This window comes from Pristiophorus japonicus, chromosome 4 (assembly GCF_044704955.1).
Source record: "Pristiophorus japonicus isolate sPriJap1 chromosome 4, sPriJap1.hap1, whole genome shotgun sequence".
Lineage (NCBI taxonomy): Eukaryota > Metazoa > Chordata > Chondrichthyes > Pristiophoridae > Pristiophorus > Pristiophorus japonicus.
Window position 1 is genome coordinate 275,713,804 of NC_091980.1, and position 24,178 is coordinate 275,737,981.

General features: G+C 43.3%; 1 protein-coding gene across 1 annotated transcript; it reads left to right on the forward strand.

The window, feature by feature from the left end:
* Positions 1–59: 59 nt before the first annotated feature.
* ubr7 (ubiquitin protein ligase E3 component n-recognin 7) lies at positions 60–22,625 on the forward strand. Its single transcript, XM_070879509.1, has 11 exons — positions 60–251; positions 2,866–2,999; positions 3,924–3,984; positions 6,105–6,200; positions 6,297–6,350; positions 11,480–11,585; positions 15,287–15,468; positions 16,824–16,976; positions 18,414–18,582; positions 19,452–19,513; positions 21,248–22,625. The coding sequence occupies exons 1-11, from the start codon at positions 102–104 to the stop codon at positions 21,338–21,340; spliced, it is 1,260 nt and encodes a 419-aa protein (XP_070735610.1). The 5' UTR covers positions 60–101; the 3' UTR covers positions 21,341–22,625.
* Positions 22,626–24,178: the final 1,553 nt, after the last annotated feature.

The following is a 24,178-nucleotide window of genomic DNA, read 5'->3' on the forward strand; positions in this document are numbered from 1 at the left end:
TTGCAACATGCACTTTATTTAAAATAGAAGGGGTGGGAGGAGGGAGGGAGGAATTGCAGCTTTAAATAGCTCGCAACCCGGAAGTCTTTGCAGATTTGGAGATGGCGGCAAATGAAGAGAATCACAAGCGGCGGCTGGACGAGGATCCCATCGTGTCTCTGGCCGAGGTGTTGGAGGAGAACGACAAGTTGGAGAGCGAAGCCTGCGCGGTGTTGGGCGGCAGCGACTCGGATAAATGTTCCTACTCGGACGTGAGTTTGAAGGAGTTTTCTTTGTGCCTGGGGCTGGCCCCTTGAACCGCGCAGATTTATAAGCAGCCGGGCTGTGGGATGGCCCTGGTCCCCAGGGGGGAAGTAACGGCAATTCCCAGCACCAAATAAAGAGAGTTATTGTGGATCCTCCCCCCCCCCCCCCAGAGCAATAAGGGAGCGAGTCCATTACACTGATCAGTTTCAGACATGTTATCAATACATCGGTGCAGCAAGAAACAAAGGCGCCTTTTAATTAATACACAGTGGCCGCAGTCAGTGTTTGCAGTCCTGGGTTTGGGGATTTATTCCTGCTCAGGACTGGTGCCCCGGACAGCGAGTTGCTATAAAGCAACTGCTTCCCTCGCAGCCGCGGTACTGAGCTGGACATCGCCCCCTCCCCGGGAACTCCGGCCTTTACCCGCGCCATTTTTACGTAATGTGTTCTGGCCCGTTTGTGATTGGCTCGACAAGAGTCGCTTCGTTCTGTTTTTTGGAATGTTGGTATTTGTGCATTCTGCAGGGTCCCTGATCTGTGATTCAGGGCTTGAGGGTCCAGTGCATTCTGCAGGGTCCCTGCTCCGTGTGATCTAGGGACTGAGGGCCCATTGCATTCTGCAGGGTCCCTGCTCTGTGATTCAGGGCTTGAGGGTCCAGTGCATTCTGCAGGGTCCCTGCTCTGTGATTCAGGGCCCGAAAGTCCACTGCATTCTGCAGGGTTCCTGCTCCGTGTGATCTAGGGACTGAGGGCCCAGTGCATTCTGCAGGGTCCCTGCTCTGTGATTCAGGGCTTGAGGGTCCAGTGCATTCTGCAGGGTCCCTGCTCTGTGATTCAGGGCCCGAAAGTCCACTGCATTCTGCAGGGTTCCTGCTCCGTGTGATCTAGGGACTGAGGGTCCAGTGCATTCTGCAGGGTCCCTGCTCTGTGATTCAGGGCCCGAAAGTCCACTGCATTCTGCAGGATCCCTGCTCCGTGCAATACAGGAATTGAGGGTCCCGTGCATTCTGCAGGGTCCCTGCTCTGTGCAATACAGGAATTGAGGGTCCCTGCTCTGTGCAATACAGGAATTGAGGGTCCTGTGCATTTTGTAGGGTCCCTGCTCTGTGTAGTCCAGGGCCTGAGAATCCAGTGCATTCTGTAGGGTCCCTGCTCTTGTGTAATCCAGGACTGAGGATCCAGTGCATTCTGCAGGGTCCCAGCTCTGCTCCTATTCGTAGAAAGTTGCATCAAGTGCACCAGAACTGCTGAACACATTGCAGGTTGAGAGGTATACACTGCAAAGACCCCAGCAATGCAATGTTGCTATGATCCTCGTATACTCCTTGTCAGAAGCAGGACATCAATTAGTCTCTTATCTTGGCGAAATCAGATATCAACACTGTTATTTGAAATATCAAAATATTAAACTCCAGCCTAATTGAAGGGTTATTAACATCCAATAATGCTCCATCTTTCATCGGGCCAGAGGAGAGGCGAGGGTTCGGGGCCCAGGAGAGGCGAGGGCCCAGGGGCAGCACAGCCAGCCTGCACTAGGTCCGTGCAGCAGAGCTTGGTCTCCAGTCATCTTGGTTAACGCTTGCCACTGGATCAGGACCTAGCTATGTCAAGCCTGTGTGATGGCTGGTGTGCAACGGCCACCCCACGTTAAAATAATCCACGCGTAGGCATCTTCCACCCTTACCACAGAAAGTTGTTGAGGCCAATTCACTAAATATATTCAAAAAGGAGTTAGATGAAGTCCTTACTACTAGGGGAATCAAGGGGTATGGTGAGAAAGCAGGAATGGGGTACTGAAGTTGCATGTTCAGCCATGAACTCATTGAATGGCGGTGCAGGCTAGAAGGGCCGAATGGCCGACTCCTGCACTTATTTTCTATGTTTCTATGTTCAGTATGTAGTTTGAGACCTAGCATGTCAGGTCTCTTATTGAAACACCTGCGAACTCATCCCTTTTTGGTGTGGAAGTAGGTCATCTGACATTTTTGTATTTGTTGAGTTACTAGCATGATATTTCTGTTGCATACAACAAAAATGTTTTCTGCAGTTGTAGAAAAGAAACAGTTTGTATAATGCCGTACTATTTTCATTTAGGTGGTTAACATGGTCTTTCAGAAGTTGGAATCAGGTTTTCAGGAGTGTGTTACTATTTACAGGCGCGGGTCAGTATTTTTAGTGAGTCTTGCATAGGAACATTTTGAAAACCACTGTAGGGATTCTGGTGCTGATATCCCAGTGCATCTCGTACAGCCCAAGAAGGTCCTGATTTCGATCCCTGGGCTGTGTTAAGTTAGGTGATTTTTTTTTTATAGCACCTTGTCCAAAATCAGCTGATTTGGCATGGGCCAAACGTGTAACCTCATCTGTTGCTCAGTAGCACATCTGGCGGCTTGATAGGTAATGCAACAGTACAGCATTCTCGAGTTAAACCCCGTGCTTGCCTGACCTTCAGACTTCAGCTTCCTCTGAGGTTCATTTTAATCTCACCGTTAGCCTCTTGTGGATTTGCTCCAGCAACAGCTGCATTAAATGGTCTCTCTCTAGGAAGTGATGGAAGATGTCACAGCTGCACCTTTTGTAAGTGCTTTCATTCTGACTTTGCTGTCTTCTTCCTTGCAGGGCTATGTGAAGAGGCAGGCATTGTATGCTTGTAATACCTGTACACCAAAGGGAGGACAACCTGCTGGCATCTGTTTAGCCTGCAGCTACAAGTGTCATGAAGGCCATGAGCTGTTTGAATTGTACACGAAAAGGTATGGTGTTGCCCTCCATAGCCTTCCAAACTGAATACTAAGATACTATACGGGACAGAGACAGTAAGCCCAGAACGCAATTTAAATCCACCAAGGCAGCGGGGCAAGAGGGCACAGGCTCAGGTCTGTGAAGGGCAAGCATTGGACAAGCAGCAAGAAGTACTTCTTTGCACAGAAGGCGCTGAACAACTCGGAAGGTTGGTTGAGACCAGGATACTGGACTCATTACTGGCACTGCTGTAGACTGCAGGCTCATGCGAACTCTAGCCTGTGTGCCACATGCAATTGCCATGTTCATCTGCACGTGAACTCCACTCAGTCGTCTTCTGTTTCTTATTTTGTGGCCATGGGCATTTGGGGGAAAAGGCTGTTCTTGGTGCTATTGCCTAATTGATGGGTAAATTCTAAATCGAGATCTGCTGGCATCAATGACTGGAGATATATGCAAATGAATAGGAATGTTGGTTTTAAACTTTATATGCAGCCCCTGAGGCTCCATGTCACGCAAGTGTGCGGCCCACGGAGACAAAGATCTTGGGCATCCCGTGCTGTAATGGGAAGGTGCTGGATGGTGTTCGGGAAGGATGAAATCCAATGGGTGGAAGGTCTGGCTGGCGAAGGCCTGATAATGTGATAACTAAAATTTGAGGTGAAATCTGTTGCAGGTGCCCATGGGAAATTTATTCACAAACAAGAGGCCCAGCTTTTTGGCTGCAGGCAACAATGGATATTTGTAATATCCTGCAAGAGTTATATCAGTGCAAATTTAGCTAAAATCCAGCAATATGTAAATTACTGCATGATATTAGGATGTAAAGTGCTGACTTTAACAGAGTTATAGTCCAATTGTAAACCATAGTTTTGGAGGGTAATTTCTATCGCTAAAAGATGACAACTAATAGCTACCTACTTGTATTGTTCCAGAAACTTTCGTTGTGATTGTGGGAACAGCAAGTTTAATGATCTGCAGTGCAAGTTTTTCTCGGTAAGTTTCTGTCACACAGCCATTACTATGGCCATTAACCTTTCACTCGGCTTTTTATTTGACCTTGTAGTGTAGGAGCTGTTATGAATTGGTTGAAGCCTGTCAGCAGGAGCTAAGGGCCAGGGACAGTTCTAGCATTTAAAAGCACATGTTGCATTTCCCAGTGTTGGCTTTTGATGTAGACTGCATGCTCCATGTTCTTTACCCAAATATCTGACCTCTTCTGCACTACTGACATCCTGTTGTCTCTCCTCACTCCCTTCCTCAAGAATCATTTTTTTTAGTAATTAACTTCATTAGCAAGAGGGCCTGTTCCAAAACCCTGTGATCTCTCTACCCTTTTGTAAGGGATCAGATTCCCAAAGGTTCAAATGAACATTGACTGTTCCAATTAGCCGATTTGCTGTATACAACTTTTTTTAACCTGAGCATTATTTAGAGGCCAAATTCCAAACATCATTGAAAACTGATGTTGTTTACAATGAATAAGAGCCATTTGGAAATTAGTTTTAGTTCATAGTTAACTATGATACCAGAATGGTCCTCTGATCAGATGCAGTGATATGTTTGTAGCATATTTTTGACAAATCGAATTTTGAGTCTAAATGCACTACCATAATCCAGTGGGGAGAGGAGTCCGCTACATGCACTCGGCCCTGAAACAATCCTCTGGTCTGAAGCCGAACATGCAGAATTAACGGGCTGGAAAAGACCAGCTGGTCCATCAAGGTGCCCCATACCGCATGATGGCTGGAGCATCGTGACTAGATATTTCCTCACCCTCCCCATAGCCATGTAATCTCTTGGGAGAGGCAAAAAACCAGGCCAATAAGGAGGGTGGGTGGGGGTGGAAATGGAAAGATCCACTCTAATCCCCTTTGAGCGAAGCCTGCCAAAGGATGAAATGGACGGCAGCACCACTGCTACTGTAGAATCACATAAATTTACAGAATAGAAAGAGGCCATTCAGCCCATCGAAGAGTGCCAGCCGAAGAAGAGCTATCCAGCCTCATACCCACTTTCCAGTTCTTGCTCCGTAGCCCTGTAGATTACGGCACTTCAGGTGCATATCCAAGTACTTTTTAAATGTGGTGAGAGTTTCTGCCTCTGCCGCCCTTTCAGGCAGTGAGTTCCAAACCCTCACCGCCCTCTGAGTGAAACGATTTCTCTTCAACTCTCCTCTAATCCTTCTACCAATTACTTTAAATCTATGCCCCCTGGTTATTGACCCCTCTGCTTACACAGAAGCAGGTGAAAGTCCGATGTTGCTTTCTGACCCACTGCTGATCACTGTGTGAAGCCAATGAGGGGAAGGTAATGGGAGAGACAAAGAGAGGGAACGGCTGGGGAAGGGGCAGGAGGAGGAGAGAAAGGAACAGAATGAGAAATGAGGACAAACGGATTGTTGAGGTAATGGTGGACTGAGAAGGAGGGAATGAGAGAAACCAGGCAGAAACTTTGGGGGGGGGGGGGGGGGGGAGGGGAGGAGAGGAGAGGAGAGGAGAGAGAGAGAGAGAGAGAGAGAGAGAGAGAGAGAGAGAGAGAGAGAGAGAGAGAATGAGAATGAAGGAGGGAAATGTGAAATGGAATTGGAGCAAGAGGAACTGAACTAGTGAAGCGATGGCAGTACAGGCAATGAGACATGGAAGAATGTGGGACAGTAATTGAAACGGAGAGAATAATCAGTAATGAAAGATTGATTTGGAGTGGGGGAAGTAGAAATAAAGTATAGAAACTGGGAATATCAGGGAGTGTGCTGATGTACTATATTTGTCAGTGTTCATTTTCTTTTTATTGAATGTTAGCATTGTATTTTGGTCCTGGCTTATACACTCTCGAATTGTATGTACTGTGTGCAGTTGTGGAGAAGGATTTGGTGATTCATCAATGTTGGCTTCATTGTTCTTTTCCTGTTGCATTTTCTAGAAGGTTTTACTTTGAATTCTAACCCCCACCCTTAATATTCTGTCTGTACCCCTCCTTTATTTATTTTCGTAGATAGCAGAATGTCCATTGTACAATATTACTCGTGCTGCAGTTTCATGCTTGCAGTTATTTAATTAACCAGGAAATCATTTTCACTGATTTCCTGCAGCTTCATTTTTTTTTTCTTTTATCAGGAAAAAGAAAAGACAAATTCTGAAAATAAATACAATGACAACTTCTTTGGACTGTACTGTATCTGCAAGAGGCCTTATCCAGATCCTGAGGATGAGGTGCGGTATTCCCAAACTGATCTTGGTATTGCTGCAAATTCTAGCTCTAATACAAGGCTGGTGCCTGATGGAGCCTGTGTGTTGTTGTTTCTCTAGACCCCTGATGAAATGATTCAGTGTGTGGTGTGTGAAGACTGGTTCCATGGAAGGGTAAGGTAACCATTCGCATATATGTAATTTTTTTTCTTTTTAAGTCTAATGATCTTTCATTTTGGAACCATTAAAGTTTACATGACATAGCTGATTGTGTATCTGTCCAAAAGTAATCCCACTGACCTCTCCCTGTAGCCTTCTATCTTCCGTTTCAAATATGTATCTGCTTTTTGTCTTCAAAGATGCAAATCTCTCTGCCTCAACTAATCCTCATGGCAAAGCATTCCATGTTCCATCAAATCTGTATGGAGAAAGTAAAGTTGGCTTGTTACCTGGCCATGAGAGAATAAGAATGATTCAAGCTAACTTTTAAAATGCATATTGTTAAATGACAGCTATCCGGTTGTCATTGGAATAAACTGAGCTTAATTGGGGGCGGAGAAAGTAATCTTAATCTATCCATCTTTTTTAAACGTGGAAGGGATTGAAGTGATTTTTATGTTATTGCTACCTGTATGGTGGTATATGCTGTACTTAGTCTAGTGTTATTCCAATTGGATTTTTGTGTGATTATGTATTATCTCAGATTGTTACCATCAGCTGTGACTGAGCTATTAACAATATTATTTCAGCCCAGTGCTGCGTGGCTTAAAATACTTTTTCCCAAGCATGACCTAGAGAGGACTAGGCTGTGAGTTTATTGGGGGGCAAAGATGATAGTTTTGGTCTTCCCATGTTTAGCTGGGGAAAAAAGACTTGGTATTTCTATAGCGCCTTTCAAGTCGTCCCAAAGTGCTTTACAGCCAATAAAGTACTTTTGAAGCGTAGTCACTATAGTAACAGGAAATGCAGCAGCCAATTTGCCCATGCATTTCCCACAAACAGCAATGTGATGATGACCAGATAATCTGCTTTAGTGATGTTGATTTGAGGGCTAAATATTGGCCAGGATGTTGGAGAATAACTCCCATGCTCTTTGAAATAGTGCTATGGGATTTTTTTATGTCCACCTGAGAAATCAGCCGCTGCCTGGGTTTGACCTTATCCGAAAGACGGCACCTTTGCCAGTACAGCACTCCCGCAGTTACTATACTGGAGTGTCAGCCTAGGTTTTTGTGCTCCAGTCTCTGGAGTGGGACTTGAACCCACAACCTTCTGACTTGGGCGAGAGTGCTACCCACTGAGCCATGGCTGACACAGGAATTGCAGCTCATTGAAGACTGACTGATAAGCAGTCTTAACAACATAGCGGCAGTGGAGAGGTGGCGCTTGAGTATCATCAGCATACATGCAAAAGCTGACCCCATGCCTGTGGATGATGGCAGCATATAAATAAGGAAAGGGAGGACAGAGGACAGATCCTTGTGTGACTTTGGATGTAATGGTGCGGGGTTGGGAAGGAAAGCCATTGTAAAAATGGTCTGGCTGTGTTGAAAGAAAGCAAAACGAAAGACTTGCATTTATATAGTGCCTTTTACGACCACCGGATGTCTCAAAGTGCTTTAGAGCCAATTAAATACTTTTGGAGTGAAGTCACTGTTGTAATATGGGAAATAAATAAAAGTGGAATTAAGCGAGGGCAACAGAGGAGAATGGTGTGGTTGTCCATGTCAAAGGCTGCAGAAAAGACAAATCGGACTCGTCTTGAGGATTATCTCAAATGTCTATTTTCAGGCAGTATCGACAAACTGCGGTTAGAATATAGAACATGGAGTCGTTGAAGAGAATAGCATAGATGCTTTTAAGCGGAAGCTAGATAAGTATATGAGGGAGAAAGGAATAGAAGATTATGCTGATGGGGTTAGATGAAGTAGGGTGGGAGGAGGCTCGGGTGGAGCATAAACTCTGAGCAGTTGGGCTGAATGACCTGTTTCTGTGCTGTAAATTTTATGTTGGGTCAATCTCTTCACTCGCACTTTATTGGGCCAAAATGCAATTAAGCTTGTCAGAATTATGCAGTATAGCAGGTTGAGTTAATTGTGCTCCGGTCAGTGGGTTCAATCTGTTCTTTAGAAGCGTTACTAGTTTTTCTTTGTTCTTTAAGAATTTACCTTGTAAAGTTTTATTTTTTAGGAAGCTTAATGATGCTTAAAAAAAACACTGAATTAATCAGCATTGTGTTCTCGGATCAATAATAGCCATTGGCTATGTATGTCTGTTTGGATATCATTTTAGAAATAGATTTTATTATATTTGCATTGCATGAAAAATTAGGTAGAAAACAGTATTCTTGATTGAAGAACCATTACATTTAGTAATCCCATTTTTATTCAAGCAAAGCTAATGTGGGCAAATAGATAATCAATGTCCACTAAAGTAGCCTCTCGCCTTCTGCCATTTACACCTCCCCTAGATTCATCTTTTGTTTCTTAACTTGCCCCATTACCATCTCCTTTTGCCTTGCACCATCATCGCTTTTGTCTCTCAATCTCTTCTGCCTTCAATCCTAACTCAGACTTTTGTTCTTTTTCTTCCCCACCCCCCCACCCTCCCTGCCCCAACACTTGCATTTAAAGAAAACTTTTACATCTCTAACTTTTTCCAGTTCTGACAGAGGATCATCGACCTGAAACGTTGACTCTTTCTCTCTCCACAGGTGTTTCCAGCATTCTCTGTTTTATTATTTATAGTAAAGCAGCATCTTGTCAAAGCATTTAAACAATCACACACACAACCATTGGAAATGGTACCAATGGGGGGGGGGAAAATGTGATCTGAATGACCTTTCACCCCAATGTCTTTGCGGATCATTTTATTGGTCCACACATCTTCTCTGCATCCAGTTTTAATCTATGTATAAGTAATACACTGGGCTGCATGTTCACGATTGATCCGCTAGTCCTTTGATTTGTGTCTCTCTATGGGTCCAATCAGTTGTAGGTTAATTTTGTTTGAATTGAGCGGCCCTCTTCAGTTTTTGCAGCCTGGACAATTCTTATTTTAAACTGTGGAAATTTGTGACATGCTTCCATAACACAATCACTTGCATAAGAACATAAGCAATAGGAGCAGGAGTAGGCCATTTGGCCCCTCGAGCCTGCTCCGTCATTCAGTAAGATCATGGCTGATCTGATCATGGACTCGGCTCCACTACCCTGCCCACTCCCATAACCCTTTATTTAAAAATCTATGTATCTCCACCTTAAATATATTCAATGACCCAGCCCCCACAGCTCTCTGGACCAGAGAATTCCACAAATTTACAACCCTCTTGAAAGAAGAAATTCCTCCTCATCTCAGTTTTAAATGGGTGGCCCCTTATTCTGAGACTATACCCCCAAGTTTTAGTTTCCCCTCTGAGTGGAAATATCCTCTCTGCATCTACCTTGTCGAACGCCCTCATTATCTTATATATTTCGATAAGATCACCTCTCGTTCTTCTGAACTCCAATGAGTCTAGGCCCAACCTGCTCAACCTATCTTCATGTCAACCCCCTCATCTCCGGAATCAACCTAGTGAACCTTCTCTGAACAGACTCCAATGCAAATATATCCTTCCTTAAATACGGAGGCCAAAACTGTACGCAGTATTCTAGATGTGGCCTCACCAATACCCTGTACAGTTGTAGCAGGACTTCTCTGCTTTTATATTCTATCCCCCTTGCAATAAAGGCCAACATTCCATTTGCCTTCTTGATCACTTGCTGTACATGCATACTAACTTTTTGTGTTTCACGCACAAGGACCCCAGGACCCTCTGTACTGCAGCAATTTGCAATTTTTCTCCATGTAAATTATAATTTGCTTTTCTATTATTTCTGCCAAAGTGGATAACCTCACATTTTCCCACATTATACTCCATCTGCCAAATTTTTGCCCACTCACTTAGCCGGTCTATATCCCGTTGCAGATTTTTTGTGTCCTCCTCACAATTTTCTTTCCCACCCATCTTTGTATCATCAGCAAACTTGATTACATTACACTCGGTTCCTTCATCCAAGTCATTAATATAGATTTTAAATAGTTGAGGCCCCAGCACCGATCCCTGCGGCATCCCACCAGTTCCAGTTTGCCAACCGGAAAATGACCCATTTATCCCTGTTTTCTGTTAGTTAACCAATCTTCTATCCATGCTAATATATTACCCCCAACCCTGTGAGCACTTAACTTGAACAGCAGCCTTTTATGTGGCACCTTATCGAATGCCTTCTGGAAATCCAAATACACCACATCTACTTGCACCCATGAACAGCTTGACACTTTTTGGAGCATATTTAAGGAATTCAGAGCACTGCACACTGGAAGCACATATCCAGAGATAATGGTTAGAAAATCCTGTGGGCCTCACTTACCTCTGTCTGAATTTCCCATAAGCGTTCCAGTGGGCAAAACTCTGTGCCGGGAGCACAAATTCATAACATTTCCCCCATTTTCTTTTTCCCTTGCAGATATTGTGCTGTAGCTGTTGCTCTGTGCTACTTACCTGTCACTTACTGTATCATAATTAACTGGAGGGACACTTACATTCCACTGAACAAGAGTTCCTCCTCTTTGTGCTATAGAATCTTGCAACACAAAAGGAGATCTCTTAGCTCATTGTGCCTGCGCCCGATCTTTGAAAGAGCTATCCAATTAGTCGCACACCCCTGCACTTTCCCCAGAGCCAGTATTCCCTCTAAGCTACGCACAACGGCACAGGCTGCTCACGAGATGTTCCCTCTAAGATACCGGCAAGTTCAAAGGTAGCGCGCGCACAACTTTTTTTTAAAGAGGGAACTTTGCCTATACCGCTGCAAGTTTTTCCTTTTCAAGTGTTTATCCAATTCTCCTTTTTGAAAGGTACCATTGAATCTGCTTCCACCACCCTTTCAGGCGGCGCTATGTTTAGTATATATTAACATTTTGTATATTAGCTTTATGAGCCCTGTAAAAATATAAATCAAAACTGCTATTTACCATAACGACACTTGATCGCTATCAGTCCTGTGAACTGACACTAGTGGAGATCCAGCATTTGCATCAGGATCTGCAGTTTTAAGACTGAGGGATTGAAGTGGTGCTATAGGATATTGGTCATGAATGTCGTGAAATACTCGTATGCAGTTTTTGTCTACTATTTTGGTGGTGGCTTTACTAAAATAGCAGCCTTCATTAGTAATATTGCGCAGCCCGCCTCTATTCCTGTGGTGGTTACTGCTTTAAGCGATTAAAGTCCAATTAATTTGTGACCATTGTTTGATTTCCAGCATCTTGGTGCCATTCTACCAGAGAATGTAGAGTATCAGGAAATGGTATGTCGGAGCTGTATGAAGAGATGCTTGTTTCTTTGGGCCTACGCAACACATGTGGCAGGTAGGAAGCACCTTTGCTCTGCTGCTTCAGTTGAGGATATTCTCTGTTTGTTGGTCTGAGAACTGAGAAGATTAATCATCATCATAGACAGTCCCTCGAGTTGAGGATTACTTTCTTCCACACTAGAAATGAGTTCTCAGGTGACTGAAGAGTCCAATGCAGGACCTACAGTCTCTGTCACAGGTAGGGCAAATGGTGGTTGAAGGAACAGGTGAGTCCTGGGTTGCCACGCACTCCTGCTGTCGATGCTTGGCTTCAGTTTGCTCTCATGAAGAGACTCTGTGTTCAGCGCCATCCCGGATGCTTTTTCTCCACTTTGCGCGGTCTTGGGTCAGGGATTCCCAGGTGTCGGTGGGGATGTTAACTTTTTTCAAGGAGGCTTTGAGAGTGTCCTTGAAGTGTTTCCTCTGCCCACTTTGTCGTGTCGGAGCTCCGAGTGGAGCGCTTGTTTTGGGAGTCTCGTGTCAGGCATGTGGACGATGTGGCCCATCCAGCGGAACTGATCAAGCGTGGTCAGTGCTTCAATGCTGAGGATATTGGCCTGAGCGAGGACACTGACGTTGGTGCGCTTATCCTGTCAATGGATTTGCAGGATCTTGCGGAGGCAGCGTTGGTGGTGCTTCTCCAGTGTTTTGTGGTGCCTGCTGTACATAGTCCATGTCTCTGAGCTATATAAGAGGGCGGGTATCACCACTGCTTTGTAGACCATGAGCTTGGTGCTGGGTTTGAGGTCCTGGTCTTCAAACAGGCAACTGAAGGCTGCACTGGCACACTGAAGGTGATGTTGGACCTCGTCGTCGATGTCTGCCCGAGGTATGGAAAATGGTCCACGTTGTCCAATATGGATTTTGATAACCAGGGTGGGGCAGTGCTGTGTGGTGGGGGCTGGTTGGTAAAGGACCTTTAGTCTTACGGATGTTTAGTGTAAGGCTCATGCTATCGTACGCCTCGGTGAAGGTAGAACAAGGGATCACAGTCTCAGGATATGGGGTAGGAAATTTAGGACCGAGATGAGGAGAAATTTTTTCACTCAGAGGGTGGTGAACCTGTGGAATTCTCTATCACAGAAGGCAGTGGAGGCCAAGTCACTGAATATATTTAAGAGGGCGATATAGATTTCTAGAAACAAATGGCATCCAGGGATATGGAGAAAAAGCAGGAAAATGGTGTTGAGATAGAGGATCAGCCATAATATTGAATGGCGTTGCAGACCTAAAGGGCCGAATGGCCGACTACTGCTCCTATTTTCTATGTCTATATATTTCTGTATCTCGTTTGAGGAGATCCTCCAAATGCTCCTTCCAGCGGGCACTGACTGCCTCTCTGTCCTTGATGAGCACCTCTCTGTTTTTGGCCAGTAGTGGGGAAGGGCCTTGGGTGCTTGGGCCATAGGCTATCTTGATTGCGCTGAAGAATCCTCGCACATCATGGTTGTCAGCTAGCTGCTGGATTTCTTGAGCTTTCTCCACCCAACATCTGTTCTTTAGGTCACAAGTTTTCGGTTGGACCTCAGCCGTCAGACATCTGTAGAGCTGCTTTCTTGCCCTCGAGTTGTGTTGCTGCTTCCAGTCCAAGAATGCCTTGCGTTTATGGCATATTAGCTCCTGGGTCTCCTGGTCATTCTCATCGAACCAGTCTTACTGTTTCCTTGTCTAGTGACTAAGCATCTCTTCGCAGGTGCTGATTATGGAAGCCTTGAGGGTTGACCAGACACTCTGGAGACACTGTCTCTGGGAGTCATCTGTTGGTAGCGGGGCGCTGGCTGAGTAGGGCTTTCTTAGCAAGATCTTTGAGTGCACCGGCGTTGATTTTCCCGCAGCATTGTTTCTGTTGCCGTTGCTGTTTTGGGGGTATTCTCTTTGTTTGGTCTGAAGTTTAGTAAAGCCACTTTATCTGCACTTTGCTGAATGTAGCAGTCTGGTCCTTCACTGCTGCGATGATGCTGCATGCTACAGATCACATACACACTGCTTAATTGCTGCAGGTATGACATTGCACCAAGCACTGCAGTGGCGACGTTAACTGTCTTTAAAACGAGCAAGTGCAGAGAAGCCATCTTTCACCTTATTTGATTTATTTTGTGCTCGCTGACCTTTGGGGGTCTCTGTGTTGGGTAACGAGTCCAGTGTAATTCAGGAACTCTCCGGTTGGGTATACCAGTTTATTTTCCACTGTCTGACCTTTGAGTAAGATTACTAAATGATGGCCAGATTTGCTGTATGAGTTGATCTCTGGTGGTGGCGGTGTTCTTGGAGTTAGTTTGACCTGCTGTCAGACGTGAAAAGGCTGCTGACTATTGCTGTGTGTAAAGGGGGAGGAAGAAGAGCAAGATGAGAACTGTTGCTTTGAAATTATTTTGTGATGTCATCCATGGCAACACAATTGTTTGCATTTGCTGATTGTTCACCAGGCAGCCAATGAGATTGTTGGCAAGTGACTCCGTCAGTGGGACCGATGAGCTTCCGTGAAAGTAATGGGGCTGCTGGCTCTAAAACAACACTTGCTTCAATAATTTTTAGAACAGATTTTCCCATAGGAATTGAGACTGCCTGAGGGCAGGGCGACCAGCTAATCCCAAGACAGTGTTTGCTGTATAGCCTGTCCATCAGCCAAGGTGATTTGCTGCCTAACCTTTCCTCTTCTGTGGCGAAGCAGCTGAGATCTGGAGCTCATTGTTCTCCAACATGGCTACAAACCTTCATTCCAGTACTCCAGTAAATGTATATTTTACACCTTCAAGATTAACAAAAAGCTTTCCAACCTTGTGCCCTACATGTTAATGGGGGGAGGGTGGGGGCGGGGGCGGGGTGTAGAGAACCAGGGCAACAATCACGGTGGGGTAAGAGTGAATATTATTTTAGATTGAAAAACCAATGATCTGAAGCCAAGCTGATACTGCGTGTAACCTGCTGGAGATTATCCTCTCTAAGAAGATTGGTTTGACTGATTTCAATTTTTTTAAAGTGTATTTTTAATCTTTTTGACAATGCTAAATCCTGCTTTAAAACTTACTCCAGATGTTTGTTACTGTTGTTTAATCACAAAGTGCCAAACCTTGGCCAGACAAGTTTGCTTTTTAGGGGCAGTGGACATGATGGTGCCCTGCATTTATTGAAGGCTTGTGGTGTCTTGCATGGCTCATTGTGTTATAACCTGTTGTGAGCTGGTAATGTTGGTGGGTGTGACTGAATACGATGTGCCTTAGTGGGATGGGACTGATTCTGCCATCCGGTGATCTGTCGAGGAGCTTGGTCATAACCTTGTAACAAACATTGCCTCGCGCGGGTTGGGTGAGTTTACTTTCGCTTTGCTTGGGGCTTGAACTCGTTAGTCTTTGTGTTGGGAACCCAGCCTTTTACTAGCTGCTCTACCAAGTTTGCCTCCTGATTGAATTCACTTTTTGGTTTGTGGGGTTGGGGGGAGGGTGAGTGGAGGTAGGTGACGGAGAGCCGCTGGCGACTATGAAGTGGTGTCCCAGCTAGTGTCTTCAAAAGAACTGGTGGGGGTGGGGGGTGGGTATTTTATTTCATGAAAGTGGGAGGAAGAGGAGGAAAATTAATGGGAGGCAGCCCTTCCAGAGCTGGTCAAGTGTCTTGCTGATGGATCATTGCCATATTTGTAATAGGAGGGGGGGGGGGGCGGGGCGGGAGGAGAGTCTGAGATCTGGTCATTAAAGTTCCTTTTTTGTAACCCTGTTCCAGTGAACAAGGCAGCAGATACTGGTAATTGTGGATCACTGACCAAAATGGAGGATGGCATTGTTGATGTGTGCGCGATACAGGAAAATGGAGATACACATAACCAGAAAACCATGGCTTGTGCGGAAACCGGAACCAAGCGCAATGAACCCTCCACAAGCTGTAACGTTGAGAAGAATTCTGAGGTGACCTAGATTTTTCACTAGCACTGTAATCTATTTACTTTGGGTAAACCAAATAGATGTTCCGTGCTCCTGTATGTTGGAGCCTGATGTTTATATGCAGGGTTTATAACAACTCACCACATGTACTTCATTTTCTTATGGTACATTCCACCATAAAACCCGCCACTATGTGGCATAGTTGAGCACTGCAGTCTCAGCTGGGTAATGCCCACAGACATTCACAGCACAGGAACATTCGGTTTATTGTGCCTTTGGCAGCTCCCTGATAGACCTATCCACTTGGTTCCATCCTCTGCCCGTTTCCCATACCTATACAAGTCATTGGTTATGCCAGTTAGAATATTGTGTCCAGATTTCAGCAACTTGTACAGAGTGCAGAAAACAGTTGCTGTGATTCCAGGGATGAGCAGCTTTAGTTGTGGGGACCGATTCGAGTAAGTTTTATTAGGGCAAAACAAAGCGATTTTAAGAGGAGATAGAACAGCGGTTTTCAAAATGGAGAGGTTTTGTTAAAGTAAATAAGGGGAAACATCTTTCACTGGTTGTCGGTGAGTCTGTAACTAGAGAGTATAATAAGATAATCAAGTAAGTTTTGCCCATCACCCTAACTCGGCTGCCTGTGCTGTGCAAGTTTCTCTGATCGCATAATGGCATTTTCCTGTCAGCGAATGCTGTACTCTAGCCTGGAGAAGGCAGTATTAAAGCTTTTTTTGATCTACCTTTTACTCCCTGGCCTAACAAAAGCTCTTGTGTATCGCCACAGTACTAATGTAAAGCCAGGAAGACCAGACTCTACTACTTGACTACCATTAAATGTTTTGGAGCATATAAAGCAGGTCAAATGATCCTGTCCGGGCTGCGCTTTAAATCAAACATACCAATCTCTGACTTTACCTGGTGCACTTGCTGCTCGATTGCTCCTCTTCTGTTTTTACTGTTGGGACAATGGTATAAACTCCACATATTATCAGTCACCAGTCACCCCAAACACTTAGTTGCATATACATATATATATATTGCTTCCTTGTTTTCCCCTGACCCTGAATGTTTATGACTTAAGGACTTTCATTAATCTGTGATCACTGCAACAGTAACCTTTAAAGGACTGTGGAGCATACGGGTTGTCCCATTACAGTAATCTTATCTCAATAATTCAAAGGTTTGATGTAAGCTTTTTGGTTTTGTATTATAGATCATGAGTCTGCCAGTTAATCACTCCCTGGCACCCATTATTGCTATTGTAGTTTTTTTTTTAAAAGTACTAGAAAGCTGTAATATAGGTATGTTTCTTGTACTGAATGCTTGACACCTGGCGGCGTAGTTTATTTAAAGGTTGTATCATTTTTCTATCCCAGGCAGCCAATGGCAGTGAAGCAAGTTGCAGTGTGAAGGAGGATGCTGGCTGCAAACTGCAGCAGCTGAAACAGCGAGGTGATGTGCAGAGAGACTGTGCCACCTACTGGCCTCTTAATTGGCGCAACAAGCTGTGTACCTGCCAGTCCTGCAAGGTATGGTTTGTCTGGTCTCTTGCATGAACTTTTTTTCGTAAATGTTCTTGATTTGAAGGATGGCTTTTCTTGTTTAATTTATCTCGTCTCTAAGTTAAACTCAACCACTGGAATTTTTTTGTTTTGTTTTGTTTAAGGACAGCAAGTGTTCATTTTGTGGTTTATTTGAAACCAGTAATGCTGGGGATTGACAAGTCAGTCAGCATCTGTAACGTTAAATGGCAGCTTATTGATGATTTGGGTGTGTAATTCTTCACTGGAATGTTGAAAGGTTTCACCCCACAGTGTCACGAACATGTCTTCCTTCTACAGATGCTATCTGACCTGCTGTACATTTCCAACCTTTTTTTTTGCTGTCCCCAGCTGTTGCAGGTTTGACTTATTTCGGAAACCATTCTTGGGCCACCAGTTACAATCAGACTTGGAAAGGGAGCCACTTTGTAAACACAATGTATTAAATTATTCATCTAAAAATTATAGAACTCCTGTAATGAAAGATCACAAGATGTCTCCCTAAAACATGTTCATCATCATAGGCGGTCCCTTGTATCGAGGATGACTTGCTTTCACACCAAAAAGAGATGAGTTCACAGGTGTTTCAATGAAGGACCTAATATTCCAGGTCCTGAACTACATGTTGAAAGGTGGAAGATGCCTGTGCATGAATTTTTTTTTAAAAAAAAACGTGTGGTGGCCGTTGCACCCCAGCCAACACACGGGCTTGACCGAGCTAGGTCTTGGTCCAGTGGCAAGAATTAACCAAGCCGACTGGAGACCAGCTCTGCTGCACGGACCTAGCGCGCATATATCGCAGTGTGGGCTGGCCCGTGCTGCCCCTGGGCCCGCGCCTCTCCTGGGCCCTGATCACGCCCTTCTACGTTCGTAAAACATGTTCAACTTGGGTGTCAATTGATGTTTTGTCAAAGGCTCTATTTTATATAAATACATTCATTCTGTATCTAGGAATGCAAGGTGCAAATGTCTTGGGGGGAGGAGAGGAATTTGCAGTACATCGCCTCTGAAAACACACAGTGTAATTAGAATGTTTGTGCTTGGATCTCTGACAATGCTGCTGTTACATTCCAAGCTAGTACATACATCCTCCACAGTGGTGGTGATCTATTAAATTGATGTAAGTGCTTTTAAGGACAAGAGATAGTTGCAAAGGAACATGGTTCATTTTAAATGGGATACGCAGATTAAAGTTTTGTGTACACTCGAATCCTCCATCAGTGTATCCTGCAACTTTTACAGGAGTTTTATTTTTTTTAAATGTTTTTCTTTCTGGAATCACTCTGATCTGAATGAGATTTGACATTGTAGGATGTTTTATTTTTAACAAATGAGATTTTGCTTGACAGGGTGTTGCTGTAACATCTTTCTAATTATGACCAGGTCAGTTTGTATTCACATGCAAGAGTTGGTGCTTCTTTTCAGAACCTGTATAAAGAACTAGAACTCTCCTTTCTGTTGGACGAGTTTGACACAGTGCTGGCCTATGAGAATAAAGGCAAAACCGATGAAGAGTCTGGCGGAGAGAGGTGTGATCCATTAATGACTGCGCTGAGCAACATGAATAGAATCCAGCAAGTTGAACTCATTTATGGTAAACGGGTCCTCTTTTTGGTTATAATTGAATTTTTTTCCAATGCAAATTTGTTTGAACCCCCACATGCTGAGCTCTGTGCACAATGTGTTTGAGATCATTTAAAGATCCCTGTGAAGCAAGAAATCTTTATCAATTTTGCCAAAGACCATTTCAACTTCTGTACTGAATATTTACACAAACCTCTGGAGATTGTAAGATGATGGATGGAGGGTGGGGGGGAGGGGAGGAAGTAAAATATGGTTGTGTTGGCTTTTTTTGTGCTAACTGTAGGGATTGAAAATTTTCTGTTTAGGGTGTGGAGTTGGGATGGGAGTATTATTACTAGTGCATTGCATTTCCTTTTCTACTAGGCTCCTTGAAGCCTCCCCGCCCCCCCCCCCCCCCCCTTCCCCCCTTCTCCTCTCTTTCCCCTCTCCCTCTCTTTCTTCCCCTCCCCTCCCCCTCCCCAGTCTATCTACACAAAGCAGTTAGATTTACTCAAATACTGTACTGATTTTTTTTAAAGGAGGCCATAAGTGGGGAACAATGAGATTAGGCCCAGGCTAAAACCACCCAAGCAATAAATTCAAGTTTTTTTTTAAACAAGTGAAAATCAGTCTCCGAAAAATGACACCAAAGCAAATGGGTCTTCAATATTGCATATTTATAATGAGTATTGTGTACAGTGTTGTGTGGTGAAAATACTATTATAAAGTCCGCAGCTTTTGTGTTTGCCTGGGTTTCTATGGTAAGGTGCCAGTGCACGTGAAGTGTGGCTTGACTGCAGCAAACTAGAACACTACTGTTGACCACAGAATGAAATCCTGCCATTCACTCAGTATGGAGCGGTTTAGTGAGAGTTGTTGGTTTTTTTTTCCCCCATCTAGAATACAATGATTTAAAGTCTGAACTGAAGGATTATCTGAAGAGGTTTGCAGATGAAGGAAAGGTAAGGATGGGTCAATGTCTGTCTGATTCACTGAAGTTTGTTTTACAGTTATTCAGAATGTAAGGGTTTAGACTGAACAAATAGCTAGTGTGGAATTGAGCCGAATAGACTGGATTCAATTCAGCTTGTGTCGAGTTTGTGGATCTTAACCACATTTTGCCCAAAAAGCCTGCTGGAAATGCTCTCCGTTTAGTTTCACAATCTTGCTTCTTGGGTCAAGTTTGCTGTGAGGTTATATAATACCTCAAAACACCACCATTTCAAAGCTTGAGCCTGTGTCTGAATATTTACTGTGCCACAAAATTACACCAGCGACTGCAGTGTGCATTTACAGTCTACTGAATGCAGCTCCTGTTTTGTGGTGTAAACAAAATGGTTTTAATACCCCTTAAGCTCCAACAAATGATTTCAACCACTGTTACTTAGCACCCTGTTTATGTTGAAGCCAGAGTGAACTTGGCAGAGCAAACTCTGCACAATCCTCTAGTAATAAAACATTGAATGGAACAGACTGTTGGAGGGACAATAGTTCCTTTTGTATCCGTATAATGTTCTGTTTATACAAGTAATTGAAGGTAAGTCAGACCAGAAGTCTGCCTATAGCAGATCTTATTACTAATATGAACGTGGCTACATTATCAACCCGTTGCTGAGGTGGCGTAATCATAGTAAAGCATATCCCTTGTGTAGGAAAATACCAGTGGATTCGATTAGATGTGGGGTGTCTGAAGGTTTTGGTGTAGTGTGTAGAGGTTTAAAACTGACTGCAGAAAATCAGATAACTACAGCAGCGATGTCTCACATGGCAATGCATTTGATTAGCAGTGGCATCAATTGAAGTTACAGGACTTCAGCTAAAACTTCAATGTTAAACGCTCCCTTAATAAGGAATGTAATGGTTCTACTATTTTATCAATTAGCTGGACTTGTCATTCTGGTTTCCTGCATGAGATGCATGTTGACTGTGGCTAGGAGACATTCCATTTGTACAGGGCCCCCTCATCTGTTTTGAGGTCATCTTGGTGCTGATTAACCCAAATATCTATTGCCTGGAAGCACATAGCAATTAACTACTTGTCTCCAACGGAATTTTACTTCTGTTAAAAGGCCTTGGAAGAATGAAGGAGGGGGAGGGAAGGGAAGAGAGAAAGAAAGAAGGAAAGAGAGTTATGGGACATAAATGCCATCAAAAAGTGAGGTAATGTGTGCACTATAGCTAGCTTTGCAGTTATGGACACCCCCACCTAAACTTTTTGTTGCCTTCAGTGCATGCATTAATTACTGACAGTGGTGTAATGTTTTAGGCTTCACACACTGGTTTAGAACTTACCCAAGACTGAGATCCACGTCGATGGAAATTAAAATGAATTTCAGCAATTTCTGCCCTTTGGAACGAAGGCTCCCTCTGATGACCATGTTTTTGATCCCCTAACCAACACATGGGTTAATTTGTAACTGGGCTCATGTTAAAAGATGCTACCCAATTGGCAGCAGTCCTGGGTTGGAAAGGAAAACCAGCCTCTGAATTACTACACATCTCCTGCAGTGCATTGCTGCTTCAGCATCAGGCTCTGTGATGATGGCGTGATCACTGCCTAAAGGAGAAAGGATTCCAACTTGCTGTCTTGTAATTGTTTTCACTCACTATAGTGGAACTGAAAATATTAATCATGTACTAATAAGAGCTTCAGCTTCGAATATGAAAATCATTAATTCTGCCTTTGTATGCAACAGGTTGTTACAAGTGAAGATATACAACAATTCTTTGAAGAGCTTCAGTCAAAGAAGCGGCGGCGAGTGGATGGAATGCAGTACTTTTGTAGTTAGGCTACAAGCCCTTTAGTAGGAAAAATATTGCTCAAAGATGTGCATAAGAAAAAAAAAGTCTGTCTAAGAATGGCACTTAAAATTAACTGGTTGTCCCCAGTGTGTTTTATTTTGCCTCTTTAGTTTATAGAGCAGCAGAGAGAATAAATGTGCAGCAGCAATAGAAATTGAGAATTTATATACTATATAACTGGTACACATTTTATATAGTGAGGGAAAAGTACCCAAGGAGATGCAGTACTGAAACTTTTATAATGGAAATTAATGGCTTGTACTATATATGCACAGTATGATTTTTAAATGGCTTTTAAACAGAATCTTGACCATATAAATTTTGGGACAAGTTGGACATAGACTATTCAGTCTCGGCCAGTATGATGGACATTGCTTGGGCCATCCATCTACATTCCCTCCCACTCCTCAAAAGTTAAAGAAAACTTGGTAACATTCTAAATCCAATAAGCTTTGACAGCTGTAGTGTGGTAGTTGTTCAATATCAAACTATACATGCAGCTGAAAATTAGATAATTCTTGTCCAACTTCCTATTCAAAAACAAACTAACTACTGCCATCATGAGAAGGGATAGTTCATTAAACTAAAATAGGTCTAAACGTGCATTATTTAGAATTGTTAATCAAGACATTAAGATTCATGCTAAGATGGGTTTGATGGTGATGCAAACAAATCTGGCAACCAAACAGCTTGTTTAGAGTCTAGTTCACAAGCTAGTAGTAAATTGTTGGAACTCTGCTGATTTTGGTTTAGAACTGCACTAAGTGCTTCAACATCAAAGGACTTGGTGCAGAAAATGTTTAATGTTTGGCTTTTAAAGAAAATGAGAAGCTAGCATCCCATTCTACATGTGCTTATTATCAAGAGTTAAAGGTGGCATCTAGTTACAGTACTACATTGTCTGCAAACATTCAAATGAGCTAGCATCTTCACTTTTTGTTCATCATCTAAACAATTTTGTATTTTCTTAAGCTGAAGCCATGTTCTATAAATTGCTTTATGAAATGCATTTTGGTTCCACAGCCTGTACTGGTTATAATAGAAATGTGGCATTGTTTTTTTTTCCTCCACTATCTTGCACGCTTGTTTCACTAAATTACATTTAAGTAAACACATTAATGCAGCTTTTCCAACATAAATCTGTAAAGTTGACGGGAAGGTCTATCGAAGCTGCTCTACTTTGTTACTAATGTTTAAGTGTTCACTTGGGAAATCATTGGGTTGGAGGGGTGGAGAAAAGTTGAAACAGCCAATAAAAACTTGTTACTTTGCTACCCGAGTGATTACTTTCTGCCCTGCTCCCTCCCCACCATGCAAATTTTAAAAACTTGGAATTGCTTTATCAATCATGCAACTTTTTTTTAAGCTTGCATGTTATACACATAGGATATATGGTTGAGTGAGCTTTACTGAGTGGAAGACTCTTGATAATCAATATACAATTGTAAATTATCTTTAAGATTTGGGGGGGGGGGGTCAATTTTAAGGAGGGTCTTGGAGGAAGATGGGTTTAGGGAAGAAATTCTCGAGTTCAGCATATAGACAGCTGATGACATACACTGGTATTACAAGGGGCCAAAGTGGAGAGTTCGGGTGGAGGGGAATTGTAGAATCTGGCACTTACAGTACAAGAGGAAGCCATTTGACCCATCGTGTGCAAGCCATACAAAGCTTGAGGTTATGGCACTTCACGTGCCTATCCAAGTATTTTTTTTAATGCGATGAGGGTTTCGGTTTCTGTTTCTGCTTCTACCCCTCAAGCAGTGAATTCCTGACCTGCACCACCCTCTGGGTGAAAAGCTCTCAACTCCCCTCTAATCCTTCTACCAATTACTTAAAATCTATGCTCCCTGTCTATTGACCTCTCTACTCTATCTAGGCCCCTCAATTTTATACACTCCAATTACATCTCCTATTCCAAAGATGACAAACCCAGCTTATCCAATCTTCCCTCCGAGCTAAAATGCAACTGCTTATCTACTGACTTTTTAATCTATTTTCCCAGTCCACTTTAGCCAACTTTGTCTTCATACCTTTCTAATTGCTGTTATTTAGGTTTAAGACACTAGTTTCAAGCCCAAGTTTCTGACCTTCAAACTGAATGTGAAATTCTATCATGTTATGATCACTCTTCCGTAGAGGATCCTTTACTATGAGATCATTAATTAATCCTGTCTCATTACACATTACCAGATCTAAAATAGCCTGTTCCCTGGTTGGTTCCACAACGTATTATTCTATGAACTCATCCTCAAAGCTAGCTTTGCCAATTTGATTTGTCCAATCTATATAAAAGATTGAAGTTTCCCACCATTATTGTAGTTCCTCTCTTACAAGCCCCCATTATTTCTTGATTTATACACTGTCCTACAGTGTAGCTACTGATAGGGGGCCTATAGACTACACCCACCAGTGACTTCTTTCCCTTGCTATTTCTCATCTCCACCCAAACTGATTCTACATCTTGATCATCTGAGCCAAGATCATTTCTTACTACTGTACTGATCTCATCCTTTATTAATTAACAGAGCTAACCCACCTCCTTTTCCTTTCTGCTTATCCTTCGGAAATGTCCCTGAATATTCAGTTGCCAGCCTTGCAACCACGTCTCTAATGGCTCAGATCATGCCCACTTATTTCTATTTGTGCCAACAATTCATATGGTTACGAATGCTGCGTGCAGTCAGATAAAGAGCCTTTCATTTTGTCTTTTTACCATTTTTCCCTACTTTTAATCTATTATGTTTGTACACTCTTTCCCTTCCTGTCACACTCTAGTTATCATTCATCATCATTCTCATAGGCAGTCCCTTGGAATCGAGGAA

What these genes read in the sequence shown, in the direction of transcription:
- ubr7 (XM_070879509.1), top strand. Translation starts at nt 102, where the DNA reads ATGGCGGCAAATGAAGAGAATCACAAGCGGCGGCTGGACGAGGATCCC. An exon ending in ATAAATGTTCCTACTCGGAC is followed by an intron (nt 252 to 2,865) that starts GTGAGTTTGAAG and finishes TCTTCCTTGCAG; the next exon opens with GGCTATGTGAAGAGGCAGGC. An exon ending in GCAAGTTGAACTCATTTATG is followed by an intron (nt 18,583 to 19,451) that starts GTAAACGGGTCC and finishes TCCCCCATCTAG; the next exon opens with AATACAATGATTTAAAGTCT.